Raw genomic sequence first — 23,018 nt, 5'->3', positions numbered from 1 at the left:
ACAAGGCAAAGAGAATCTAGAACAAAGCTTGGGGGGTAGCTTTTCCTGTCTTACAGGTAAAGTGAGAAAGGAAGGTGTAATAAACATTAAAATACATGGTATTGATATACTTTTCTAGAAACAAATTTTGTTCTCTTTTTGTCAGGCTCAGCCACTAATAGATATAGGAAAAACTGTAAAAAATGAACATAGATAATGAAGCCATTAGAGGACTAAGTATGTAACATTACAATATAAGAGCAAGGGAATGCTAGCAGCAAAGTTATGCGCTAAATTTGTGTCAGCAAAAGTGAAAGCTCAACTACTGTAGCTGCAAGCAATAGAATATAATTAAAATACATGAAAAACACGGATGGGTAAAACTGGCTTCCTGAAATCCTTTAAACTCCTTTTCTTCAGTAAACACCTGTGTCTGTTACAGGAAGCTGGCATAGGGCCTGGCAAGGAAATTAAAGATTTAGATTAAAAAAATGTGAGTTTCCTGAACCTCCCCCACTGGGAATCCATCAGGTAACCTACAGGGCAGGAGTACACATTAAGCTGAGTCAGGGCTCTTTCAAGCTCTCTGGCTGAGAGAACTTGATGTCTTTCCATAGATTTAAAAAACTGAACAGAAACACTCAAGTTGGCAAAAGCAAGCATCTGAAAGTGCCATGAAATAAAGAAATGAAAGATTACTACATCTTCTTGAATAGCCATAGTATTGAATGAAGTTTATTATATTCTTATATTCTTTACCTAGAAGGACACAGCAAAAGTCTAAATCAGCACATATAAAAAGTCACATTGACTTTCTAAGCAGCATATAAAAAAGGAGCAGAACAAACACATTCTGCTTGCAATTATACAAAGTGCTGGAGACTATAGGGGAAATCCTGCATTTCAGTCAGTACAAACTACTTCGTGATATACCAGTCCTTTTTTCCTTGATGGATTTACTCCACATACACATTTTCAAAACAGCATGCACAATGTAGATGGTGTGTAAAGGAGCATTGCTGGGACTGCTGTCGGAAGCCTGAATGAGATGACAGCCAAGGAAAAACATGATTGTGATTGACAGAATAACTGAGTATGTACTATACGGAATATCTTACACATATGCTCACCAAAACGGCTCAGTTAAAACCAGCGCAAGACACAAGCTTGTACGATATTCAATGAATATATTTGCATTGACAGTTAGAATTCTGTGACTTCTGAGCAGAAAGAAAATGCTTTTCCAAGCTTTTAAGGCCATTAATAGGTACAGGTATTAAAACTACTTAAACAGATGAGATCTCTAAGAAATGGTTTTCCAGGATGATACAAAGTACCAAGACTATGGTACAAAATCTAATACACATTACTAAGGACAACCAAAAAGTAAGAACATCAACCATAACATGTACATTGAAATTACAGTACAAACAACTAGAAGTACTTCTTTCTCAAGTAGAACTTCCTCATAACTTCACTTGAAAGTATCTTACAAGATTTATGTTCCACACGATCTTAGTCTATTATCTTTAATGCAAGTAAATTTCCTACGCCGTGATGATTTAACTAATGATGTGAATTGACAGAGACTTTATCAAAAATAAGAACATTTTCAAGTGTGATATGCCTTACCTTGTAACATCACTACTAGCTTGTTCTTCTTGCTTGAATTCAGATAATGATGCATCTCCATTACTTAAACTCTCAATCATCGATAGCTCTGTACTGCTTTGTGACACATCTTTGCATTTACTGAGGTTTGCTAATGAAGTCACCACGTTTGCCAGCGTACTTAAATCTCCCTGACATGCTTCAACCTAAGGGAAAAGCATAGCTCTTAATTCTCTCATATTGGCAGCAGTTAGCTTGCAATAGAAGAATCTAGCTTGCACATAAATTAAGGATCTAGCAGTGAGTAGACCTGTAAGAAAATGATTGTTTTCAGTAAATGGATAATCATAATGCAGCAAGTAGACACTGCACTGCTTCTAGAATAGGAAATATTTAGACATTTACTCTTATGAGTAACAGCTATCTGTTTCTTTCAGAAAGAATGCTACAGATGCTAAGAAAATGCAGAAAGAGAACTTCGCATCTCCACTCACTAGTCAGTCCTCAGGACTTTTAAGATCACACTATATAATATTTTAGCTTCTTCCTTCCTTCCTTCCTTGTGTAAATGAGTCAGTGGTAATGGAGTAGGAGAACATTTGGAAAGAAGGAATGGATAAAAAGTCACCTTTAAAAGCAAGCAGAAACAGAATTTTGCTAAAGTCTTTTTGATTTTTATGTCTTTATTTACTGCAACGGAATAAGGTGATTCAGTACTGACCTCAGGCATTAAGATATGTTTCCCACCTTGCTCCACAAAAATGAAACTACTAAGGAAAGTACAGACACGTATGCTGCAGCTAACACTAATGTGTCATTTAGCTTACATTGTCTCACTCTACAGATAGAGACAGAAAAGTGAAACACAACTGTCACGGTTTGACATGACAGCCTTTTCTGGTAAGGGGGAAGAGGCTGTAAAGATGTCTCCTGTAAGTAGTTGTTCACAACTCTCCCCAGCTCTGAGTCAGACCCACTTCTGGGGCTGAGCCAATTAGACGCCTCCACGATCACTTTATAAGAAGAAGTCAGAAGAAGAGGCTTCTTCCTTCTTCTTCCTGTTTCTTTTTTCTTCTGCCCCTTCTTTTGACTGGTGGTGGTGCAAGGAGCAGGAACAGTGAGAGAAACAACCGTGTGGACTCCAAGGTCAGTGATGAAAGAGAGGAGGAGGTGTGCTGGAGCAGAGACTCCCCTGCATTCTATGGATAGAACCGGTGAAGCTGAGATTTATTTTCATTTCTTTAAAGACCCCACATCAGTGGTAGAGACTCATTTTGATAATGAGCCTGTATCAGGGGCAGAGACTCATGTTGCTAAAGCTGGCCCCAGACCAGGGGCAGCGATTCACTTCATTAAAGGCCCCGAGCCAGAGGGCCAGTGACTATGGCCGGAAGAGGCCATGTCCCGTGGGAGGGACCCAATTACTTCATCACAGACCTCGAGCCAGGGGCAGTGATTCTCTTCATTAAAACTATAGCTGGAGCAGGCCGTGTTGTGAAGGAGGGACCCAATATCCACAGCTTTAACTGTGGGAAGGAACCCACCACAGAGCAAGTCATTAAACTTATGCCCAGAAGAGTTTTTCCTGAGAGAGGGACCCTGTAACTGCAGAAACTGCAACCGTGGCAAAGAATCCACGTCAGAGATATTCACCACGGACTGCATCCCGTGTGAGGGATCCTGTATCGGCAGAAGCCGCAGCTGCTGGGAGCAACCCACACCAGAGAAGTTCGTTAAGGACTGTGTTCCGGGGGAGAGACCCCATGTTGGAGCAGGGGAAGAATGACAGGAGTTGTCCTCATCTGAGCAGTGAGAAGCAGCAGAGCCCATCTGTGAGAGACTGACCACATCCCCCACTCCCTGCCCCCCTGAGCTATTGAGAGGGGAGGAGGTAGAGATATCGGGAGCAGTGAGCTGGGCCCGGGAAGAAAGGAGGGATGGAGGAGGGAGATCTTAAAGTGCTGGTTGTAATTTTCTCATAATCCTGCTCCCTTTTTGCTTTTATTCTGTTCTGTTTCTTGTAGAATAAACTTTCCTACTTTCCTCTCTAAGTCGAGTACTAGAGTCTGTTTTGCCCGGAACCATAATTGGCAGCGAGCCCTCCCTGCCCTTGTCTCAATCCACAACAACCTTGCTTATCTTTTTACTCCCATTTTGCTGGGGTCTGCGCCATCCTAATGAGCGTGGGGGTGAATGGGGGCACCAAGTGACAGACTGTCATGGTGCTGCTGTGCTAGCTGGGCCAAACCACAACAACAATAAACAACTTTTGATGGGGCCCAGACAGAGCAAGCAAGGCTGTGTGAGGTAATTTAATATCAGCTAGAAAAATACAAAAGCTTCCTACTGTGCATGTATAGGGAAGTGAGCACATGACTTTAGCGGATCAGTAAGTGTAACAAAGTGGAAACAAAGGAAAATCACCTCAGAAATGTGATTGTTGCTCAGATAGCTCTTACTAGCTTTACAAAAAATATCAGCAATTCAGGGGAAACAAATCTAACAGTATTTATGAAATGCACCATGATAATGCTATGTGAGGTTTTCCAAACACCTCAGTTAATCAGTACAAAAGAAATATCTAAGTGTCAGGATTGCTCAGTACAAAGAATTGCCTTCCTTAAAGCTCTCTAAAAACATGAAGGGAGGCATTTATTTTGTAGAGTTGTTAGCATTAGTATAAATGCTGCAACAAATCTGCAACACTGGCGAATATTGTAAAGGAATGTTCTAAAAATGATTCTAACAAAACAGAAGTACAACAAAACAGAACCCTTCCCTCCCTACACATACAGTTATCAACTCTAATGTATCAGTCATATCATCACATACCTTATCTGGAGTCATCAGCACAGTAGGCTCACTTTTTATTGCAGACTGATGAATGTTAACAAACATTCCTGATTCCAGCAAACCTGTTGACCTGACACAAAACAGTACACGTTTTAATTTTGGTTAACTTTAAAATCATACTTTTTCTGGTCTAGGAAACAGAGATAGCTGCTTCTGAGCAGCATTTACGTACCTTGCTGTTTCATTGTCTGTTACAAAAGTTGGAGTTGCAGCTAATGGACTACGAAGATCCTTCCGAATGTAGATCTTTTCTGTAGAAGCTGCACAGTTTGAAGATTTTTCTCTTGACACTTCAATAGGTTTCCTCTCACACTGCACAGCTAAGACCACAATGTGCAACTATTAAGTCACATCTCAAATTACAAGCTAAGAAATAATCATGTTTCCCCCTCTCTAATTTGCAAATTTTAAGAATGATTCTGAAAATAACTAAAAAAAGCACCCCAAATTCCACGCCCAGTAAGTGAACAACTTGGGTAAAAAAACCAACACATAGACTTGATTTGTTCTTACTGAAATGACGCAGCAGTCAAAGTCTGAGGCCCAACCATACAGACACTAAATTTTTCAAGTTACAATTAAGAAAGAAATCCCCTTATACCTTATTTTTTACTTGGATCCTTAAGTGGAGACTAACGGCTTCTCTTTCACTCAATTTCACTATCCCCACTCTTCAGTTAATTCATAAAGCACCCATGGTACCCTTTTGCACAGATTGTGGGTCTGGGTTGAACCCATATAACTTTATGCACTTGAAAAAGCTTCTCAAATTAGCATCTCAGACAATACAGACAGAAAAGGATATTCACAAAATTCAGATCATTTAAGATCTGGGTGACATACTGACAAGGACGGTTAGGCAAAGGAAAGATCTGGCAAAGGAAGTAAAGGAAAACAAACAGGGCTTTTCAAATACATTAACAGCAAAAGGAAGATTACAGAGATTGTGAACCTGCTGATGAACTAGGAGGGTGTCCTGATGACAGGGGATTCAGAGAAGGCAGAGCTACTGAATGCCTTGTCTTCCTCACTGTCAAGGCCAGCCCTCAGGAAGTCCTGTCCCTGGAGGACAGCAGAATAGTCTGGAGAATGTAAGACCTTCCCTTGGTGGATGAGGATGAGGTTAGAGACTTGTTGGGCAAGGTGGACACACATAAATCTATGGGACCTGATGGGATGCATCCAAGAGTGCTGAGGGAGCTGGCTGATGTTATTGCTAAGCCACTCTCTATCATTTTTGAGCAACCGTGGAGGACAGGTGAGGTGCCTGAGGACTGGAGAAAGGCCAATGTCATTCTAGTCTCCAAAAAAAGCAAGGAGGAGGACCTGGGATGCTACAGGCTGGTCAGCCTCACCTCCATCTCTGGAAAGGTGATGGAACAATTCAACTTGAATGTTGTCACTAAACACATGAAGGAAAAGACAGTTATCAAGGGGACTCAACATGGATTCACCAAGGGGAAACCCTGTCTGACCAATCCGATAGCCTTCTGGGAGAGTGTAACTGGCTGGCTAGATGAGGGGAGAGTAGTGGATGTCATCTGCCTTGACTTTGATGCTGTCTACCATAATATCCTCATCGAAAAGCTCAGGCACTGTGGGTTGGATGAGTGGCTGATGAGGTGGATTGAGAACTGGCTGAATGACAGAGCCCAGAGAGCGGTGATCAACAGAGTTGAGTCAAGTTAGAGGTCTGTGTCGAGTGAGGTTCCACCACGATTGGTTCTGCGGCCAGTCTTGTTCCACATCTTCATCAACAACCTGGATGAGGGGACAGTGTACCCGCAGCAAGTTGCTGATGACACCAAACAGGGAGGACTGGCTGATTCCCCAGAAGGCTGTGCTGCCATTCAGTGGGATCTCGACTGGCTTGAGAGTTGGGCAGAGAGGAACCTCTTGAGGTTCAACAAGGGCAAGTGCAGAGTCCTGCACCTTGGGAAGAAAAACTCCATGCACCAGTACAGGCTGGGGGCTGACCTTCTGGAGAGCAGCTCTGCAGAGAGAGACCTGGGAGTCCTGGTTGATAATAAAATGAACATGAGTCAGCAATGTGCCCTCATGGGCAGGAAGGCCAATGGTATCCTGGGATGCATCAAGAAGAGTGTGGCCAGCAGGTCAAAGGAGGTTCTGCTCCCCCTCTACTCTGCCCTAGTGAGGCCTCATCGGGAGTCCTGTGTCCAGTTCTGAGCTCCCCAAGCTCAAGAATGACAGAGAACTTCTGCAGAGAGTCCAGTACAGGGCCATCAAGATAATCAGGGGACTGGAGTATCTTCCTTATGAGGAAAGGCTGTGGGATCTGGGACAGTTCATCCTGGAGGAGACCGAGGGGGACCTCATTAATACTTACAGATATTTAAAAGGTGTATACCAGGAAGATGGGGCAACACTTTTATTCTGTAGTGTCCAGTGACAGGGCTAGGGGTAATGGACAAAAGCTGGAACACAAGAAGTTCCACGTAAACACAAGGAAAAATTTTACTGTTCAGGTGAGGAAGCCCTGGCACAGGCTGCCCAGGGAGGATGTAGAATTTTCTTCTCTGGAGTTTTCCAAAGCCCGCCTGGACGTGTTCCTGTGTGACTTGGTCTAGGTGGACCTACTTGAGCAGAGGGGGTTGGATTAGATGATCTTTATAGGTCCCTTCCAACCCCTGCCATTCTCTATGATTCTGTGAAATCAGTCTGGGCTTTAGCCAGCTTTAGTCATAAGCCAGGCGTATATGCAATTTCAAATATGCATCAGTTCACCGGTCTGATAAGTGCTGTCTGCTGCCTAGCAGAGTCTCTTTAATATTGCACTGCACACAGAAATTCTTTAGGCCTGTAAAGAGAATCCTAAATGTTCATTATTTTAAAACACAAAGTCAAATAGAAAAAAAGAAACACTTCTCTTCTCAATAATGCAGTTTTGGAAAGTATGTAACTAAAGAAAAAAATGAAAAAGCTTTCAAATTAGTAGTAGGCTGTGATGCTATTTGAATTTTTACACTAAGTATCGTAAAATCAAATGTCATAATATCATCAAGTACTGACAATGCCATTACAGCTGGCCTGTAACCCACAAATGCTGCATTGGAAGAGCAGGAGATGGAGGCAAATGTCTTTCTCTTCCTTTGCTAATTCTGTGCTCACTAGTTAGATCTGAGTTTGCTGAGAAAGAGACAAAATGTCTTCAAGGGACAAATAACCCCACCAAGGGAGCTACAGCACAAGATGGTATAGAGTTTTCTTTCCTCTCTCCACTCCACTGTGGAATGAGACTTATTATCCAAAACCATTCCTCTCTTCTGCTCAAGATTTCCCCGTGACCCTATTCCTTCCTTCTGACCCCCAACCCCAGCGACTCTGTCCTGCTTGAAAAGACTTCTGTGGAGGGGTAAAGTTCTGCCAGCTGAACTAGAGGGTAAAGATCCACTTTCCCTGCCTCATCTTTTCCTCCCTTTCTGAATAAATTTCCTATGTGTTGGAAAACTGTTCCTGGTTTCTGCCAACAGAAGCAGGGCTATAAGGAGGGGAATGTCCACAGAAGTTCAAGAGGGTAAGCAAAATAGAGATGAAGGGCAGAGAGCAGAGCACAAGACTAACAGTGTGTGTATAGCAGCAGCATGGCAGTACTGGAACTGAAGAGTCTGTGTATTGCTTAATTTTCTGCATTTTTAGTATTCTGATACTGCTGCTGTATTGCAATGTCACCACATCCAATGTACAGCAACCTAAAAAGGAACTCCAAATTTGCAGGAATCTGTAAGAACCAAACTGTAGATCACTATGGATTTGCCTTGTGAATAACTGTCTCTGCAAAGCTTTGCCAAAAATGAACAGCAATTGCCAGTTATCTCAGTTGTGACAAAAGTGACAAGAAGGCAGAAGCATTCTGAGCGTTCGATGTCTTAATTTATGCAAAGAAAAATTTAACTGCATATATAAACCCCGAAGTTATAGACATGCTTGACATTTGCCACCTAGGAATAAGTATTCATTCACTTTTACCACATACAATGTGCTTATTAATTGATTTTAACAATATGTATGCTTGAAAACATTTCAGATACACTGAACATGTACAATTTCTTAAAGGAAAAGATGCAACGATTTAAAAGATAAAATCAAGATGACAATTTGTATTAATACAAAGCATACCTTTTGCAGTACAAACTTTAACATAGCTACCAGCTGAAATAATTGACACTTATTCAGACTTACAATCTTGTTTCATCCCAAAGGCGATGCATCTCTGCAGCCGACAGTACTGACATCGATTGCGGTGGTGTTTGTTAATGACACAGTCTTTTGTTCCCCGGCACGAATAAACTAAATTCTTCCGTATGCTCCTTTTAAAGAATCCTTTGCATCCCTCACAAGTTACTGCTCCATAATGACGCCCTGGTTACGTAACAATGTAAATCATGGAATTAATTTTACACTCTAATATTATTATTTTTAGAGTTTATTAAAAAGAAATGTTTGCTGTTTTACCCAGAAAAAGAACACTGCTTTTCCCTGTAGCTTACAGATCTTAAAATACATTGTGGCTATAAAAGAACATAAAAAACCCAAGTGAAACATTTTTCTAATTCAAAGCACTTAAACAGGACAGATTTTACTAACAGGTAAGTTGCTTATTGAATTCTTGCTGAACCTGTCAACAGCAGTGTTAAAAAAAGATCAGAAAATGGATTAGCAAGAATCTAGAAGAAACTCTTTTAATTTATACATTCTTTAGCAACTTTTTTTTTTTAAATGTCCCTACAGTCAAGCCCTGGTATTGCTCATTACAAATACAGCTGTCTACAATTGTATGCATTAAATCTAATGCAACCATGGAAGGTGTAGACATGGCATTTGACAGCAGGAGGTAATCACTCAAAGCTTTATTTTCACCTTTCATTCTCTAACGGAGTAATGGTACAACTTTAGCTGTTTCAGTAAAACTTAAATGAAATAATAATATAAAGTAGCTAAATACTTCTTAAAAATCAGTTCCTCTGTGAATTTTCTAATATATAATACTAACATATAAAAATATCTAGGATATATTATAGAAAACAGTCAACTTCAAAAATTATCTTTCAGAAGAGAATTGGTGTGATTCTGCTATAGCACAAAATATAAACATTACTAAAACATACTGGTGTTGATTAAAGTACATTTGGCAATTCCAACAATTTTAATTCTATGATCCTGGAGAAAAAAAATCTAAACCCAAAGAACAAACACTTAAAAACATTTACTACAGAGGCGCTAAGGTTGCTCTTTGAGCTAAGTAGGGCACATTACAGCAATAAATGTCAAATAAGAACCAATTTAAGGGAAAAAATATTTTTAGACTCTTTCCTTGCTCATCGTAATTTTTTTTAGATACATCACTCTCCTCTGCCTGAGGTTTCTAGAAATTTTCTGCAGCGCCCAGTGACAGGATGAGAGGCAATGGGTACAAGCTGGAACACAGGAAGTTCCACTTGAACATGAGCAAAAACTTCTTTCCTGTGAGGGTGGGAGAGCCCTGGCACAGGCTGCTCAGGGAGGGTGTGGAGTCTCCTCTAGAGGTTTCCAAACCCTCCTGGATGTGTTCCTGTGTGACCTGACTGAAGTAGATCTGCCTTAGCAATGGGTTGGACTGGATGATCTCTAGAAGTCCCTTTCAACTCCGACCATTCTATGATTCTGTGAAGTTCCGATAGGTTTTCCAGATTCCTTTACTACAATTGCATTATTCAAATAAATAAACATAAGAAAAAACTATTTCACTGTGAGGGTGACGGAGCAGTGGAACAGGCTGCCCAGAAGGGTTGTGGAGCCTGGACATGTTCCTATGTGACCTGATGTAGGTGAACCTGCTTCTGCAGGGGGGTTGGACTAGATGACCTCTAAAGGTCCCTTCCAACCCCTACCATTTCTATGATTCTATGATTACATTATCATGCTACTAAAATGTGACATTTATAAAGCATCATACATATTAAAAGAATATTACTAGGTGAAACATTTCAACAGTAGCTGGATTGTGTATACTTAATACCCATACTGCAAAGGACTCGGGGTACTTTTTCACTTATTCTTTGATGGTGGACCTTCTTGGACTCTGAAACTTGAAGGTGTCTGCAAAGCAGTTTGCACGATGCTGCTTTGTCATGAGAGGCTCCTCAGAACATGCTCAATCAAACATGGCACTTTCCCCAAATCCACTAGCACTGCTCAATATCCCTGGGCCAAGACAGGAGGAATAACTCCTGGGATCTCCAGCCTCTCACAGAATACTCTAGACCTCCACTGGGAAGCCAGAGAAATCTTGCCAATTGGAGAAGACCAGCTAGATCTTTGCTTTGTGTTTGGCAGAAATTTCCTTTGATATGGGTGAAGTCTGATGTGTATTTTTAACGCTAAACTTTGCTGCATTAGAAAAACTTTAATTGGTTTTATTTTCTAGGAAATCTGTTCCTCATCCTATTACTACACATGACGAGATCCTAACATTAACTGCTTCTTCCCCTGCCCCTCATTTTTGTACATCTTACTCTCATCACTTCCCAAAACGAGCCTTTAACTGCAGCTGCCATGTTCTGATATTACTAGAGGTCCATCAGATGGACTTCACTGAGAAATCATGAGAATCTTCAACCACTTCCCAACTTAGACTATTTTTTTCTAAGTAAAGAGCTAAGTTAAATATCTCTCTCAATGTAAGAAAGTGCAAAGAAAAAGAAACTTGCAAGTCAAACATGCCGAGGAGTGGTCCTTGTAGTTCTCTGTTTCTCTCCCTCTTTATTTTTTGAAATAAAAAAGAAAAGACATCCTCTCAGTAATTCCAACTCTGACAGATCTGGAACACTCCATGGCAGGCACACATGCAAAGGGAGACAGTTCTCAGTGCACAGCTCCCAGTATATTTCTTTTCAGTCCCTTAATATCTTACACACAATTTAGTGCATGAAACATATTTCTTTTCTTACCTTAACACTCTACTTTGGTAATATATGAATGTATCATTCTTAACCTTATTTTTTTACTGGAATTATAATGCATTTTTACAATTTTAGTAATTGTTCTTCAAATAATCAACTGTCCTGCATACGTCTCATGTTAGCATTTTTTTCATATACTTGCAAAGTCTTCCTTGACTACTGGTTTCCTACATAAAATGATGAACATGTCTCATATATTTTAAGACAACCTGTCAACAATAACAGTTCACATTATTTTATAAGGAAAAAACCCCTCTCAACATTGTTGCTTAAATAATTTTAGCAGCCATGATTTTATAACAGAAAATTCATCAGCCTAAGGAAAAAAAAAAAAAAAGGCAAAAATTATCTGGTAAAGAATATCAAATTTATGATGTAAAATGACATTAAATCCCACCATGGACACCAGAGTACCATTTAGTATAATAATCCACTGAAAGAGTAGTGTATCCTTTCTGTTTGTTCATGTATAGAGAGATATATATGTATATGCATGCAAACTGCTGAACAGCTTCAGAAGAATTTAAACTACTTTAATAAAATTGCACTGCCTTTAAAAAAAAAAGATAAAAGTAAATACCTGATGCCTTGTCTCCACATACAACACACAGATCAAACACTTTATTTAGGCCCTGTTCATTGGCAGAGTTGTCTGTTAAAATCTGGAAAAAAGTGTGAAATAATTTAATTTTTCTTTTTCTTACCATCAAGAAAGTTTACAATATATCCCACGCTTGTGACTTTAACATAGGGGACGAAATGTGCAAAGTGTAAGGTTTTCTTGACTACATTTTACAGCCTTTATAGACACAAAGGAGTTATCTGCCATGTCACTGTACTACTTTTCAGGATGAAACAAAAGTTTTGCTTGTAATACTTCTGAAAAGAACTCAAGTTTTTGTTGATCTAAATACTGCTTCTGCAAAAGGGACTGACATTTTGGAAAAACATTTAGCAGATATCTGCTTACTTTTACCTTTTGTATTTATATCCTAATGACTTGTTCATAGTAGAAAAGAGACCGAAGTATTAAATAGATTGAATTTCAAAAATCCCTTGTAAAGGCTACTATGTCTACATTCAGGTTCACTAACTCCTTTTTTTGTAATACCCATAAATAGCAGACCAATATAAAATGAACTCTGGACACTACCATTAACTAGCAAGTGGTGTATAGTTTGGCTTTCAGGAACTGTTTGCCATTACTGCAGCAGTTTCGTCTCATTCATTTATCTCTGGCACCTGTAAATCTCCATTAAGCAAATAATAGAACCCCAGCACCACAGAGAAAGTGCTGTAGCTTTTTGTGTGATCTTTATGAGCTCTGTCCCATAAAATAATAATAAAACACAGCAAAAGTTACATTTAAAAAGAACATCTGTCACCAGTAACCACAAACACGACCTTGACAGTTATGTAAAGCAGAAAAGGAAAAATACTATTCCCATTAAAAAGATATTATAGTTTAAAAGTTTTAAGAGTTTCTAACTTCTACTGTATCTTAATGGGAAGTCAGACTGTCTCACTCTTGCTTTGCGTGTTCTAAACAGGACCTCCGCTAAAAAGAAAGAGAACTTACTAAAAGAGAAGGTACCCCATCTTCTTTTTTTAGAAAGTTTGGAATATATATGGGAATGTTTAAAAAGGATACTTCTTTCTAGTCAGCCTATATTAACAATACTGTCTCAGAGATTCATCTATTAAGTTTTCATTAAATATAACATCTTTTTAAGAAAAATAATATTGATGAGTTAAAAGAATATTAACCTTTCATTCCTTCCTAATTGCCATTATTAATATTAGGTATTTGCATGACATTACATAGAAGATACATAAACAAATTCTCAGTCCTTCCATACATGAAACCTCACTGAAATGTTAAGTTCCACATAAGGAAGGGCTACAGAATTGGGCACATGAGAAGATAAAAATTCCAGACTCAGAACACTCACAACTGACCTTGATCATGAAGAATAAAAGCTGATTATTAAGATAAAGAAGAGTCACTGAAGGTAAAATAGATGATGGAAGAAAGGGCCTTGCCAAATGAATCCAAGTAAAGATAAGATGCAATAAAAGACAGTTTTCTTGCAGAGCAAATGAATGTGCATTTCTAGTGAAGGCTACAGAACAGCAACAAAAAAAGTGAAACGTGCAGCTGAAAAGATTATTTAGGGGAGAAAACATGAAAGATACCAAATAGGATGCAGATGAACAACAAATGAATGGTACTCTGTATTTCATATACTTCAAGTCTTACCATACATATGAACTGACAGTAGAACAAGCTAACTAAAGTGACAGAATACTATTGCCTCTCAAACGAACTTATTTTGCCCAAACTGTACAATCAGAACTAGAGGTTTAAATTTTTTGTCCAGATTTCCTCTGTTCCTGAATTTTGCCTTTTAAACCAGTGTGGCACTCTTCTCAGCACTTAAGTTGCCTTTGAAAATATTTTTTTATATGGAATACTTAAAATCATGTCTCATTGATTTAGACTTTTGTTGAGGTTTACCTAAAATACAAAATGTATAATACCATTAAATATGCTTAAATGCATCTCTATAGGTTCGCTTTTGCTACTGCTCCCTGATTCAAAGCAATCAGTTTATTTGGAGCAAGTACCTTGGATGTCCATTTGCAAAGATTTGTGAGTTTTGCAACACCAAACAAGTAGTATGTAATACAGAAATATGTTTCAAGCTTACACAACATGTGGGTCGTGATTCAGAGCAGTGGATTGGCTCCCAGAAGAGCACAGACCAGGAGTGTTCAGTTGAAAGGAGATTATTTGAAAGCAGACATAGCAGTGATTTATAAAAACAATAGGATCCTTTATAGTTGTTACTTATAGTTCAAAAGACTTCGAATTAAATACTTCTCTCAGAAGAACAAATCAGCTAAAGTATTCTTTGCACAACATACAATCACATTATAGGGTATTGTGCAGATCAAAGCATTTAACTAACAAAAAAGGTTGTTAAACCTTAGTGGCAGCTGTCAAATGTGATGCTGTCACTGCAGTCTCCAAATCAGGAGGTTGCTCTAAGTCATCAGCTAATGCAAGTCAAAGTAGACACTCAGAAGGATCATTATTTACTTGTCCAGTTTTTAATGTTTCCTAAAGCAACTATTTCTGGCCATGGTTTAAACATAAGATACTGGACTAAATGGACTATAGCTATTCTAACATTGCCTGACATATTTTAACAGCGGCATAAACGTACATAGGTAAACAATATGGAATAATTACACTTTAGTACTAATCTACTTTGTGCTTCACATCTTCCAAGTCTTCTGTGCATGTTCTTCAAATCAGTTCCATTCCATCCTTTTCAGGTCAGGATATGAGGCAGAAAACTTGAAGTGGAGGATGAGGACTAACGAAGTGCCACACACCAGCTGTGTGGAAGCAAGGTGCACTGGGGAATCGCAACCTTGACTAGTCACAATCTCACATTAGTAAACCAAAAATCTTTATTTTTCCACCTCCACTGAGTAATGTACTTCCCTACTAAGCAATCTCTCTGAGAAATGATCTTGCAGTACAATTCACGCAGCTGAACAGTAGTTACAACAGTGTATGAAAAGGAAAATAAGTAGAAGGAAATGTTAAGGGACAAAGACAATGGAGAAAAGAATATGTTTTTTAACAATATGTGAAAACAGATGGAAAGTCAATGAAGTAGAATTAAAGAGGGGCTGTTGTTTGTATGGTAGGAGCTGAAAATGACAATAAAAGTAACAGTATTCCTTCTAACGTCATGAGCCGGGGTATAAATTTGAAAAGCAATAAGTATAACAAAAAAAGAGTTTTCTTCATAATCTCTAAGCATTCATGCTGAGTCCTAGTGCAAGGAAAAGTATACAATTGAAAAAAAAAATCAAAAAAGGAGAACCCAGACAGACATATTCGGAAATAAAACATCTCTTCTTATCCCATTTGAACCAAAAATATAAAATAAAGTGGATTATCTACCTGGATGTGTTGTGCAGATATATCAGGGGATGCAAAAAACAGTTGGTTGACACCTGCAGCATCTGGAGTTGCTAGGATAACTTTTCCTGGAGTGGAATCTTGTCTGGCAAGGATCACCTTGCTTGGGGTAGAGCCATCATGATTTGTTAAGATGAACTGCTTGCCTGCTGAGCTCTGATCAAGTGCTGTAACAATCTGAATCTTCTGGCCCGTCTGCTGATCTGTGACAATCTAATAATACATTTATCTCAAGTTGTTACGGTAATTTAAGTTCACCTTTGGGGCCCAATCTGGGCAATGGAAGAAAATGGGAATTTTGCCTTTGACATTTGTGAAGCAGAATAATCTTCCCCTCTGTTACACAACAGTGAAGTAAACTCAGGCAAAACTTTGGATTTCCACTGTATTTGAAACACATTTCAATCAAGGATGTCTGAAGTAAAAACCTGAGTTCATACTCAAGTGTTACAGTGGGCCTGTGCTTTCACAACACTACTGAAGCCCTTGACAATTCTAACGTCCAGAATTCGAGTATGTCTGTGGCTAAGCCCTGGGACTCATCAAGTTATGAGAAATTTGAACTCTTGAATTCACTGCATGCCATGTAAAGTGCTTAGCACCTCTCAGGTTTGGCTGCTTAACAAAAAATTTCTTAAAAATACAAATGTAGATTTCCAAGTGAAAAAAAAAAAAAGGCATCAAACAGCAAGGGAAGCAATAATCTTGTACCTGTATATACATTTTAGGCTTTATTGGAGGGCTAGGGTGGGGTAAGTGGTTACACACATATTCCTAAATAAGTAAAACAGAATCTCTTTCTGTGCCTTTTTTTTTCTAAGAAGTAAAACTTATTTTCATTTCTCATAAACAAGAACAGACCTATAGACTGCTGTTTCCATTTTATGCCTATCTTCAAGCATAAATGCAGCATAACTTGATTAAATAATCCTCTAATAAACTCATTTTTTGCCAGCTTTGTCAGAAAATTATAATCCTCAGAGAAAATAATCAAGATTCTATATATCTTCCATTATAAATCTCACTTTTAGTCACTTCCTGCCTTTCTCCATTAAAATAGGGAGAACTGTCTGGTTTGTTCTGCAGAGTAAGGAGAATCATCCTACACTCTTTCCTGCAATTCTAGGAGAATGCCCACGTAATTTTCCCTATACATTGTACTATGCCTATACAGTAGGTATAGTGTTATGTTACTATCCATACAAAGCTATTCAATCTGCACAAACGGTTTCTACAGCTGTCATGCATTTGACAATGGACAGAGGCATAAGAGAAAGCAGTTTAAACAATTAAGCACAATTTGTCTGCAGGTGACCTCTTATGGCTATATACCTGTAAAAAACTCCAGCTGAATTGCAATGGGAATCTGGAGAGTGAAGCAGTTTACCAAAATATAACATGTGGTCAGGGCTCAGTGACAATACACTATGTTTCTCAATAATCTGAAACTCACTATCACTAAAGGGATCATGTCATAAAACAGGAATATATTAATTCAGGATTGTCTGCTTAAAAAATACACTGTCCCCGTGTATTTCATTCAAGTGCTGTGATGATAATACAGGACAGGATTGTCGTTTATTGCTTTGTCTTTTATTGCTTTTACGCCTTAGCTGTTTTGTGTTAAATACTTCAATAATTCTGTGTTCCTATTTGGGGGAGGGGGGACGGGGAAAGTGTCTAAAGACAGAGGACTAATCCACCTGTTTGTGACAGAGATGGTTTTGAAAACAGAAATGTCTCTATAACAAATATGAAACTCAACTTTTATCCTAAGGAAATGTTTGCATTTTCTAAAAAGGGTAACTAATGAAACAAATTTTAAAGAACAGTTTACCAAGGATTTTGAATTCCAAAATTTCAGATAATTTTTAATGTGCATTTAACAATAATAAAGGAAAAAAAATCGTTTGAAAATATACACTCAAAACATTTATTTTGAACATTGCACTGAGATATATTTGTTCCTACAAACTACTCTTCACATAAATTTGCCTTTCAGGAAGTTTTTATCACTATCTCATATCCAATTTATTATTATTATATTGGTGCCATGCTTGTAGATGCTTGTTGCAGGAAGGATGGCATTTGACTGAGCATTGCTCCACACATATCAAGAGGCAACCACTGCAGGCCCCAAAGCGTTTGCCATCCATTTTGAGGCAAGAATCAATGAGTGGGGTGAAAAAAAACAGGGGATAAAATAGCTGGGTTAGAAACAAATGATCTTGCAGGTACACGAGACAATGATAAACTACACAAAGGACCTTGTCCCTAGATATAGGATTCTTCTGTGTTCACCATATTTGCATTAATTACAGGGCCTAAACAAAAGTAGTTCTCCTCCACGTAAAAACTGACACAGAAGTTAGAAGTCTGCTACTGACTTTTAACCAACAGAACTGTCTTGTTCAACAATAAAGGCTCATGGGTTTATATGTTGCTGTCTCAGACCGTGATGTTAAAATTACACTAAATGGCTTCACACTACAGGGACATTATAGAATACTGGTGACAGGTGTAAACAGAGGATGGTGGTTAACTGATTGAACATAAATAATAAAAGGTACAGTTGTACACAAACCTTTGAAAAAAAAATGGAGCTGAAATTATAAAGATCTATTGGATTGGTAAGACTGGTACCATCATTGGAGCACAGGTAGGGGGTGATAAAACAAAAGATCATGTATGGGGGGGGCGGTTGTGAGTAGTCTTGGAGACAAAGCTTGAATGTAATGCACCAAAACAGGAAAAAAACAGTGGGAAATATTGAAAATTGAAGCCAGCGAAAGAAAAAGCAGACAAGATTATACTAGCAGCTGGCTCGCTTAAATAGGTGGTTTTGTGTGCAACAAGGTATATCTCACAATATTTTAAAAATGTATTCTGCAGTTGATATTTTTATCTGGGATGAATTCAAATGTCAGTGCAAGTCCTTGCACATGTTAAGGCATAAAATACATAATTCTATCCCCAAATCTTCCTCATCTCCACCTACACACATCTATGTTGATTTAGCTACCCATGTTACCAGGAACTTCCTATCCTAACTTGAACTGGAGGTTATTACCTGGCCGTGCTATGTATTAGCATATCACGACATACGACATTGTTTGGGACAACCAAAAACCAGTATCCTTCTCGAACATTAGGTTGTCTTGCACTTTTTCATGACTTGTATCAATGATACAACACAGTCATTTCCCTGCTTTCCTGCTTCAAAACGTAGAAATGTTCCAATAACTCAGTTGAATTTGCCAATCTAAAAATTATTGAGCTTTTAAAGGCAATACCGTTAAAGCACAGGGAAAAATCTTTTTCCAGTCAGCAGTACTAGTTTTGTGTAAATCTTAACATTTTTAGGAGGAAAAAAAAAAAAAAAAAGAGAAGCATTGGAATGATGTTTTATTCCTGTTTAGATAGAAATGGTCTCTGCCACCCAGGGCTGAATATTTACATTCAAGCAAATAATATGGCACAAATCAAAAAGAACCACATGCCAAAACTGGCAGAAATAAACAGTTAGTCTCTGCTTTTAAAATATAATCAGCTGAAACATACCTGTATACGCTGTGGTAAAGAGAGGCCTGAATCTGCAGGGACAATCTGTATTCGTTGTGGTGTCCCATCCATTAGTGTTTGTGTAACAGCTCCCTGGGAAGGGGTAGCCTAGGCAGAAGAAACAAACAGTGTATGGATGTGCTGCCTTAATGGATGAAATCTTAAGGTTTTACCAACTTCTCATTTCTCTGCACAAGGCAAGGGAAAGTCTGACACTCTTACTGTCTAAGGAATCCAAATGTTTGTAATCTAATTTAATCGCTTAATTTTGCTACTTAGAAAATTCTGTTTCACTGTTTGAAACACCTTCCAATGTGAAATGTAGAAACAGATTAAGTAAAGCAATTCATTATTGACAAGTCTGTGTAAGTCAGACAGAACATTTATTATAGCTGATGTTTGTGAGACATCTTTCATCATAGCTATGCTACACTAACACTACAGTATTTTCACCTCAATGGCAAATTAAATTAAAAATCCATTTCGATCTGTGGGAATGCTCTCAGAGACAATTGGTAGAAGTGCTTTAATGATTATCAGTATTTCAAAAATTCTTCATATGCTATATCCAAAGGTCTATAAGGGAAGATATTATTCATTACATTATCTGCCAATAAAAAATGAAAAAGTACAGCTTCCATTTGCAGAGGCTTGATCACAAAAACAGTACAAAGGAAGCTTGTTTTTACTGAGTTTACAGATACCTTCAAACTGAAAATTTTGTCTTACATTTCCAAGTAACTCCAGGATTTCTTTTTTTTTGCATTTCAAGAGGTCTGGAACATCCTGCAATCCTGTATTAATAATAATTCCTAGTATTTACACCATTATAAAAATGCTTCTCTTCAAGTGTCCCCACATCTAAGAATTAACATGGAGAACATATGTATCTATGTTGCAGTAAAGGAACTGTTTCACTGATGGTTGAGAGCTCCTGGATCAGCTTCTTGATTTTACAACCACACCACCATGTGTACCAGCAGAACAAATAAGGCAAGACCAGGTAGCTGGAGACGAGAAGGGGAAGAAGCAGTGGGTAAAACAGCAGAAACACAAGCTCCCATCAGTCTAAGCCAATTTTGAAATGTTATCCAATCAGGCATTATTTTTGGTACCAGTCTCAGCTCTTATAACCTAGTTGTTCCCATCCCTCCAGCTTGGTAGGTAAAATTGTTTGGTTAGTCATTCACTGTTCTGGAATAAGACACTGATGCAGGTTAAAAAGCAGTCCACCAAAGAGATAGACAGACACAGGCTATTCTTAGCATAGATCAAACCTTCAATCCAGATGCAGCTTCATGACAGCAAATGAGAGTGAGATTAAGCTGCTGGGGGGGATTGCTCAAGCTGTCAGCAACATCAAAGGAAATGCTTGTCAAACTACTGTCCAAACCATTTCTGAACGCTGTTGTAAAAATACCCAATTTTTTACAAGTATGAATACTTTCCATATTTGAACAATTCATCTGCTTCTTTGTTTAAGTAAAGGATAAAGAAATATTTATCATACAGAAACATTTAACAGTTTGAAAGAGATCATTTCAAGCACTAATATTCTGCATCAGCCTTTCAAATGACATATGTATGTAGTGATCTACAGGCAATCAGAGTTTTATGTGAATTTATCTTTGCTTTACAAAGTAAGCTACATATTCCAGGACTGTTTTGCATTTGTTTCCTTAAAACGTCATGATCTACATGTCATGTAAGGTAAAACTGCTCTTCAGTCACACAAAATGCCAGCTTGATAGTTTTACTTCTATACAGACTATGGGTTTTTTTTATTGCAGTTAAAAAAGCAGTAACTGCAATATTTGTTAACAATTACATATGACAGACTCTGTTTCAACAAATATGCACCTTTCTTCTGTTACTGTTACCTGGCAGGACTGTGGAAAGAAACCTCCATACACTTAGTGTACCCAACCACAAAATAAAGAAGGAAGATTGCTGCGGGCTCTTGACAACTTTCCTATGCAAATCAAGCAATGTGATTTTGATGTAGAAATATCAATTATCTCACACTCAGCAAAAGATAATTAGCGGTTGGTAGAATCTGAGAAAAGATAAACATTGTGCAATGCTCTATATAGGCAAGGCTATAAATTGGGGGGTTTAAAATGTTTTCCTTTTATGCTAAAAAGACCTAAATTAACAAAATCACGTTTGTGAACATGATCACAAAACTGTGATAATTTTTTGGTTTAAAATGCTTCATGGACAAGAATTTATATTATAAAGAAACTAAGACCTATCTGACAGACAGTTCTGGCCATTAATTTAATGAGACACTGGAGCGCTTTCCTTGCTCCTCTGAATGGAAACATCTATCTCTTTTTCGTGTCATATTCTACTGATACAAATTTTTCTTGTAAATTCAGTTAAGGTTGTTTCAACATTCAAGAGAATTACAAATGCTAGCAAAAATACTGCTGAAGTTCCATACAACTTAAACAACATTTTTCACTGCTTACATCAAATAGAACTATACCACCAAGCAACTACAGCTGGTAGGTCACAGCTAAGTAGTAATATAAGATATTGCACTCCTGCATGGTATGCACCTTTGACAGTAATTCTGCCTTCAGAGTCCCACCACCTTGCAAAGCCTTGGGTGATGCTTTTCAGTCCTTCTGTGTGCCAGGTTGAGCTGTATCTCGTACCAGATAAGGAAACCAACCCCAACTGGGAGGGAGAAGACCTTCCTCCACTGCCCTGTAATTCTGGGGTTTTTTGTTACTTTTGTCCACCACACAAAGACGTGTTGGGCTTACATGAGCAAGACTAGCATAGCATGAGAATAAACTGCTAAATGAGAACCAGGGAACGCTTAAGCCGTCCTGTTGCCAAATAAGATGTCATGGTCTCTGGGTCAGTAAATCCTTGCTAAAGGACAAATCCTAATCTACACTGCTGACAGAATGAGAACCATGAAAACTGATCACTGAGAAGAGAAACAGCCAACAGCTCTCTGCAGTGTCGTACCCCCACTCCCTCCATCTTCTCCACTCCCTTCCTTTAGCTATCAGACATTTCATTTACACTGGTGCAGGGATTCATTAAAGCCTTCTCAAATCCTACTCTGGCTACCTTAGCAGAAAATCTTAAGTTAGCTCAGTATCTCATGGAATCACGTTATGAAACTGAGAAACAACCCTCACAGAGGCTGAACACTATCATCACACTTGTCTGAGTGGAATGTACACTTCAGTTAGCTTTGACTGGTCTGTACTTTCAAAATCAAATAAAACAAAAAAACAGAAAAACACCCCTATTTAGACATCCACAAGGAATACTATTACCAAAACAAAACTACACTAGACATACCAGCCTCAGCTACAAGGAAGACAAGTGAGAAAAAGAAAACACATAAATCACATAAATCACTATGTCTTTGAGATAGCCTTAGCAATACTCAGCTACTACAACAACAAAAGCTGTAAGAATTTATATAGAATAGAATTAACCATCTCATCCACCCCACCCTAACTTTCTATTTGAAATGAAGACTGAGAGGAACTAACACCACTTGAAAACTAAATGTGTAGACAAGAAACCAAGAGTAGATATAGAATCTCAGAATGCATCATAGAATGGTAGGGGTTGGAAGGAACCTCTAAAGATCATCTAGTCCAATCCCCCTGCAGAAGCAGGTTCACCTACATCAGGTCGCATAGGAACATGTCCAGGCGGGTCTTGAAGACCTCTAAGGAAGGAGACTCCACACCCTCCCTGGTCTGTGCCAGGGCTCCCTCACTGGAACAGTGAAATAGGTTTTTCTTATGTTTAAATGGAACTTTTTTGTGTTCTAGCTTCATCCCATTACCCCTTGTCCTGTTGCTAGATACAATAGAAAAAATGGTTCCTCCTTTCAAACTAAAAGATACTGTTTAAGTAAGATAAAAAAGTTACTGCTTCTATCTAATTTAAAGAGTGCTAATTTTAAATAGACTATGCTATAATGAAATAATAGAATCATAGAGTGGTAGGGTTGGAAGGGACCTTTAAATATCATCTAGTCCAACCCCCCTGCAGAAGCAGGTTCACCATCTTCT

At 38.4% G+C, this 23,018-nt stretch overlaps 1 protein-coding gene across 14 annotated transcripts in view; it reads right to left on the bottom strand.

The window, feature by feature from the left end:
- The window catches only part of NR2C1 (nuclear receptor subfamily 2 group C member 1), a 52,864-nt gene that overhangs the window by 12,218 nt on the left and 17,628 nt on the right, over positions 1-23,018 (bottom strand). For 11 of the 14 annotated variants that reach the window (XM_062015500.1, XM_062015476.1, XM_062015454.1 and 8 more), the window contains 7 exons: positions 18,964-19,071; positions 15,385-15,615; positions 11,983-12,064; positions 8,644-8,823; positions 4,616-4,763; positions 4,423-4,513; positions 1,612-1,796 (listed from right to left, as the gene is read on the bottom strand). In XM_062015500.1, the coding sequence (XP_061871484.1) occupies positions 1,612-1,796; positions 4,423-4,513; positions 4,616-4,763; positions 8,644-8,823; positions 11,983-12,064; positions 15,385-15,615; positions 18,964-19,035 (989 nt within the window). In that variant the 5' untranslated portion in view covers positions 19,036-19,071. Of the gene's footprint in view, positions 1-1,611; positions 1,797-4,422; positions 4,514-4,615; positions 4,764-8,643; positions 8,824-11,982; positions 12,065-15,384; positions 15,616-18,963; positions 19,072-19,692; positions 19,971-20,240; positions 20,264-23,018 lie in introns of those variants that run through there. The other 3 variants (XM_062015509.1, XM_062015529.1, XM_062015536.1) reach the window with 3 other exon arrangements.

This window comes from Colius striatus, chromosome 1 (assembly GCF_028858725.1).
Source record: "Colius striatus isolate bColStr4 chromosome 1, bColStr4.1.hap1, whole genome shotgun sequence".
NCBI lineage: Eukaryota > Metazoa > Chordata > Aves > Coliiformes > Coliidae > Colius > Colius striatus.
Note: the sequence above shows the minus strand (reverse complement) of the source record. Positions and strands in the feature narration are given on the sequence as shown.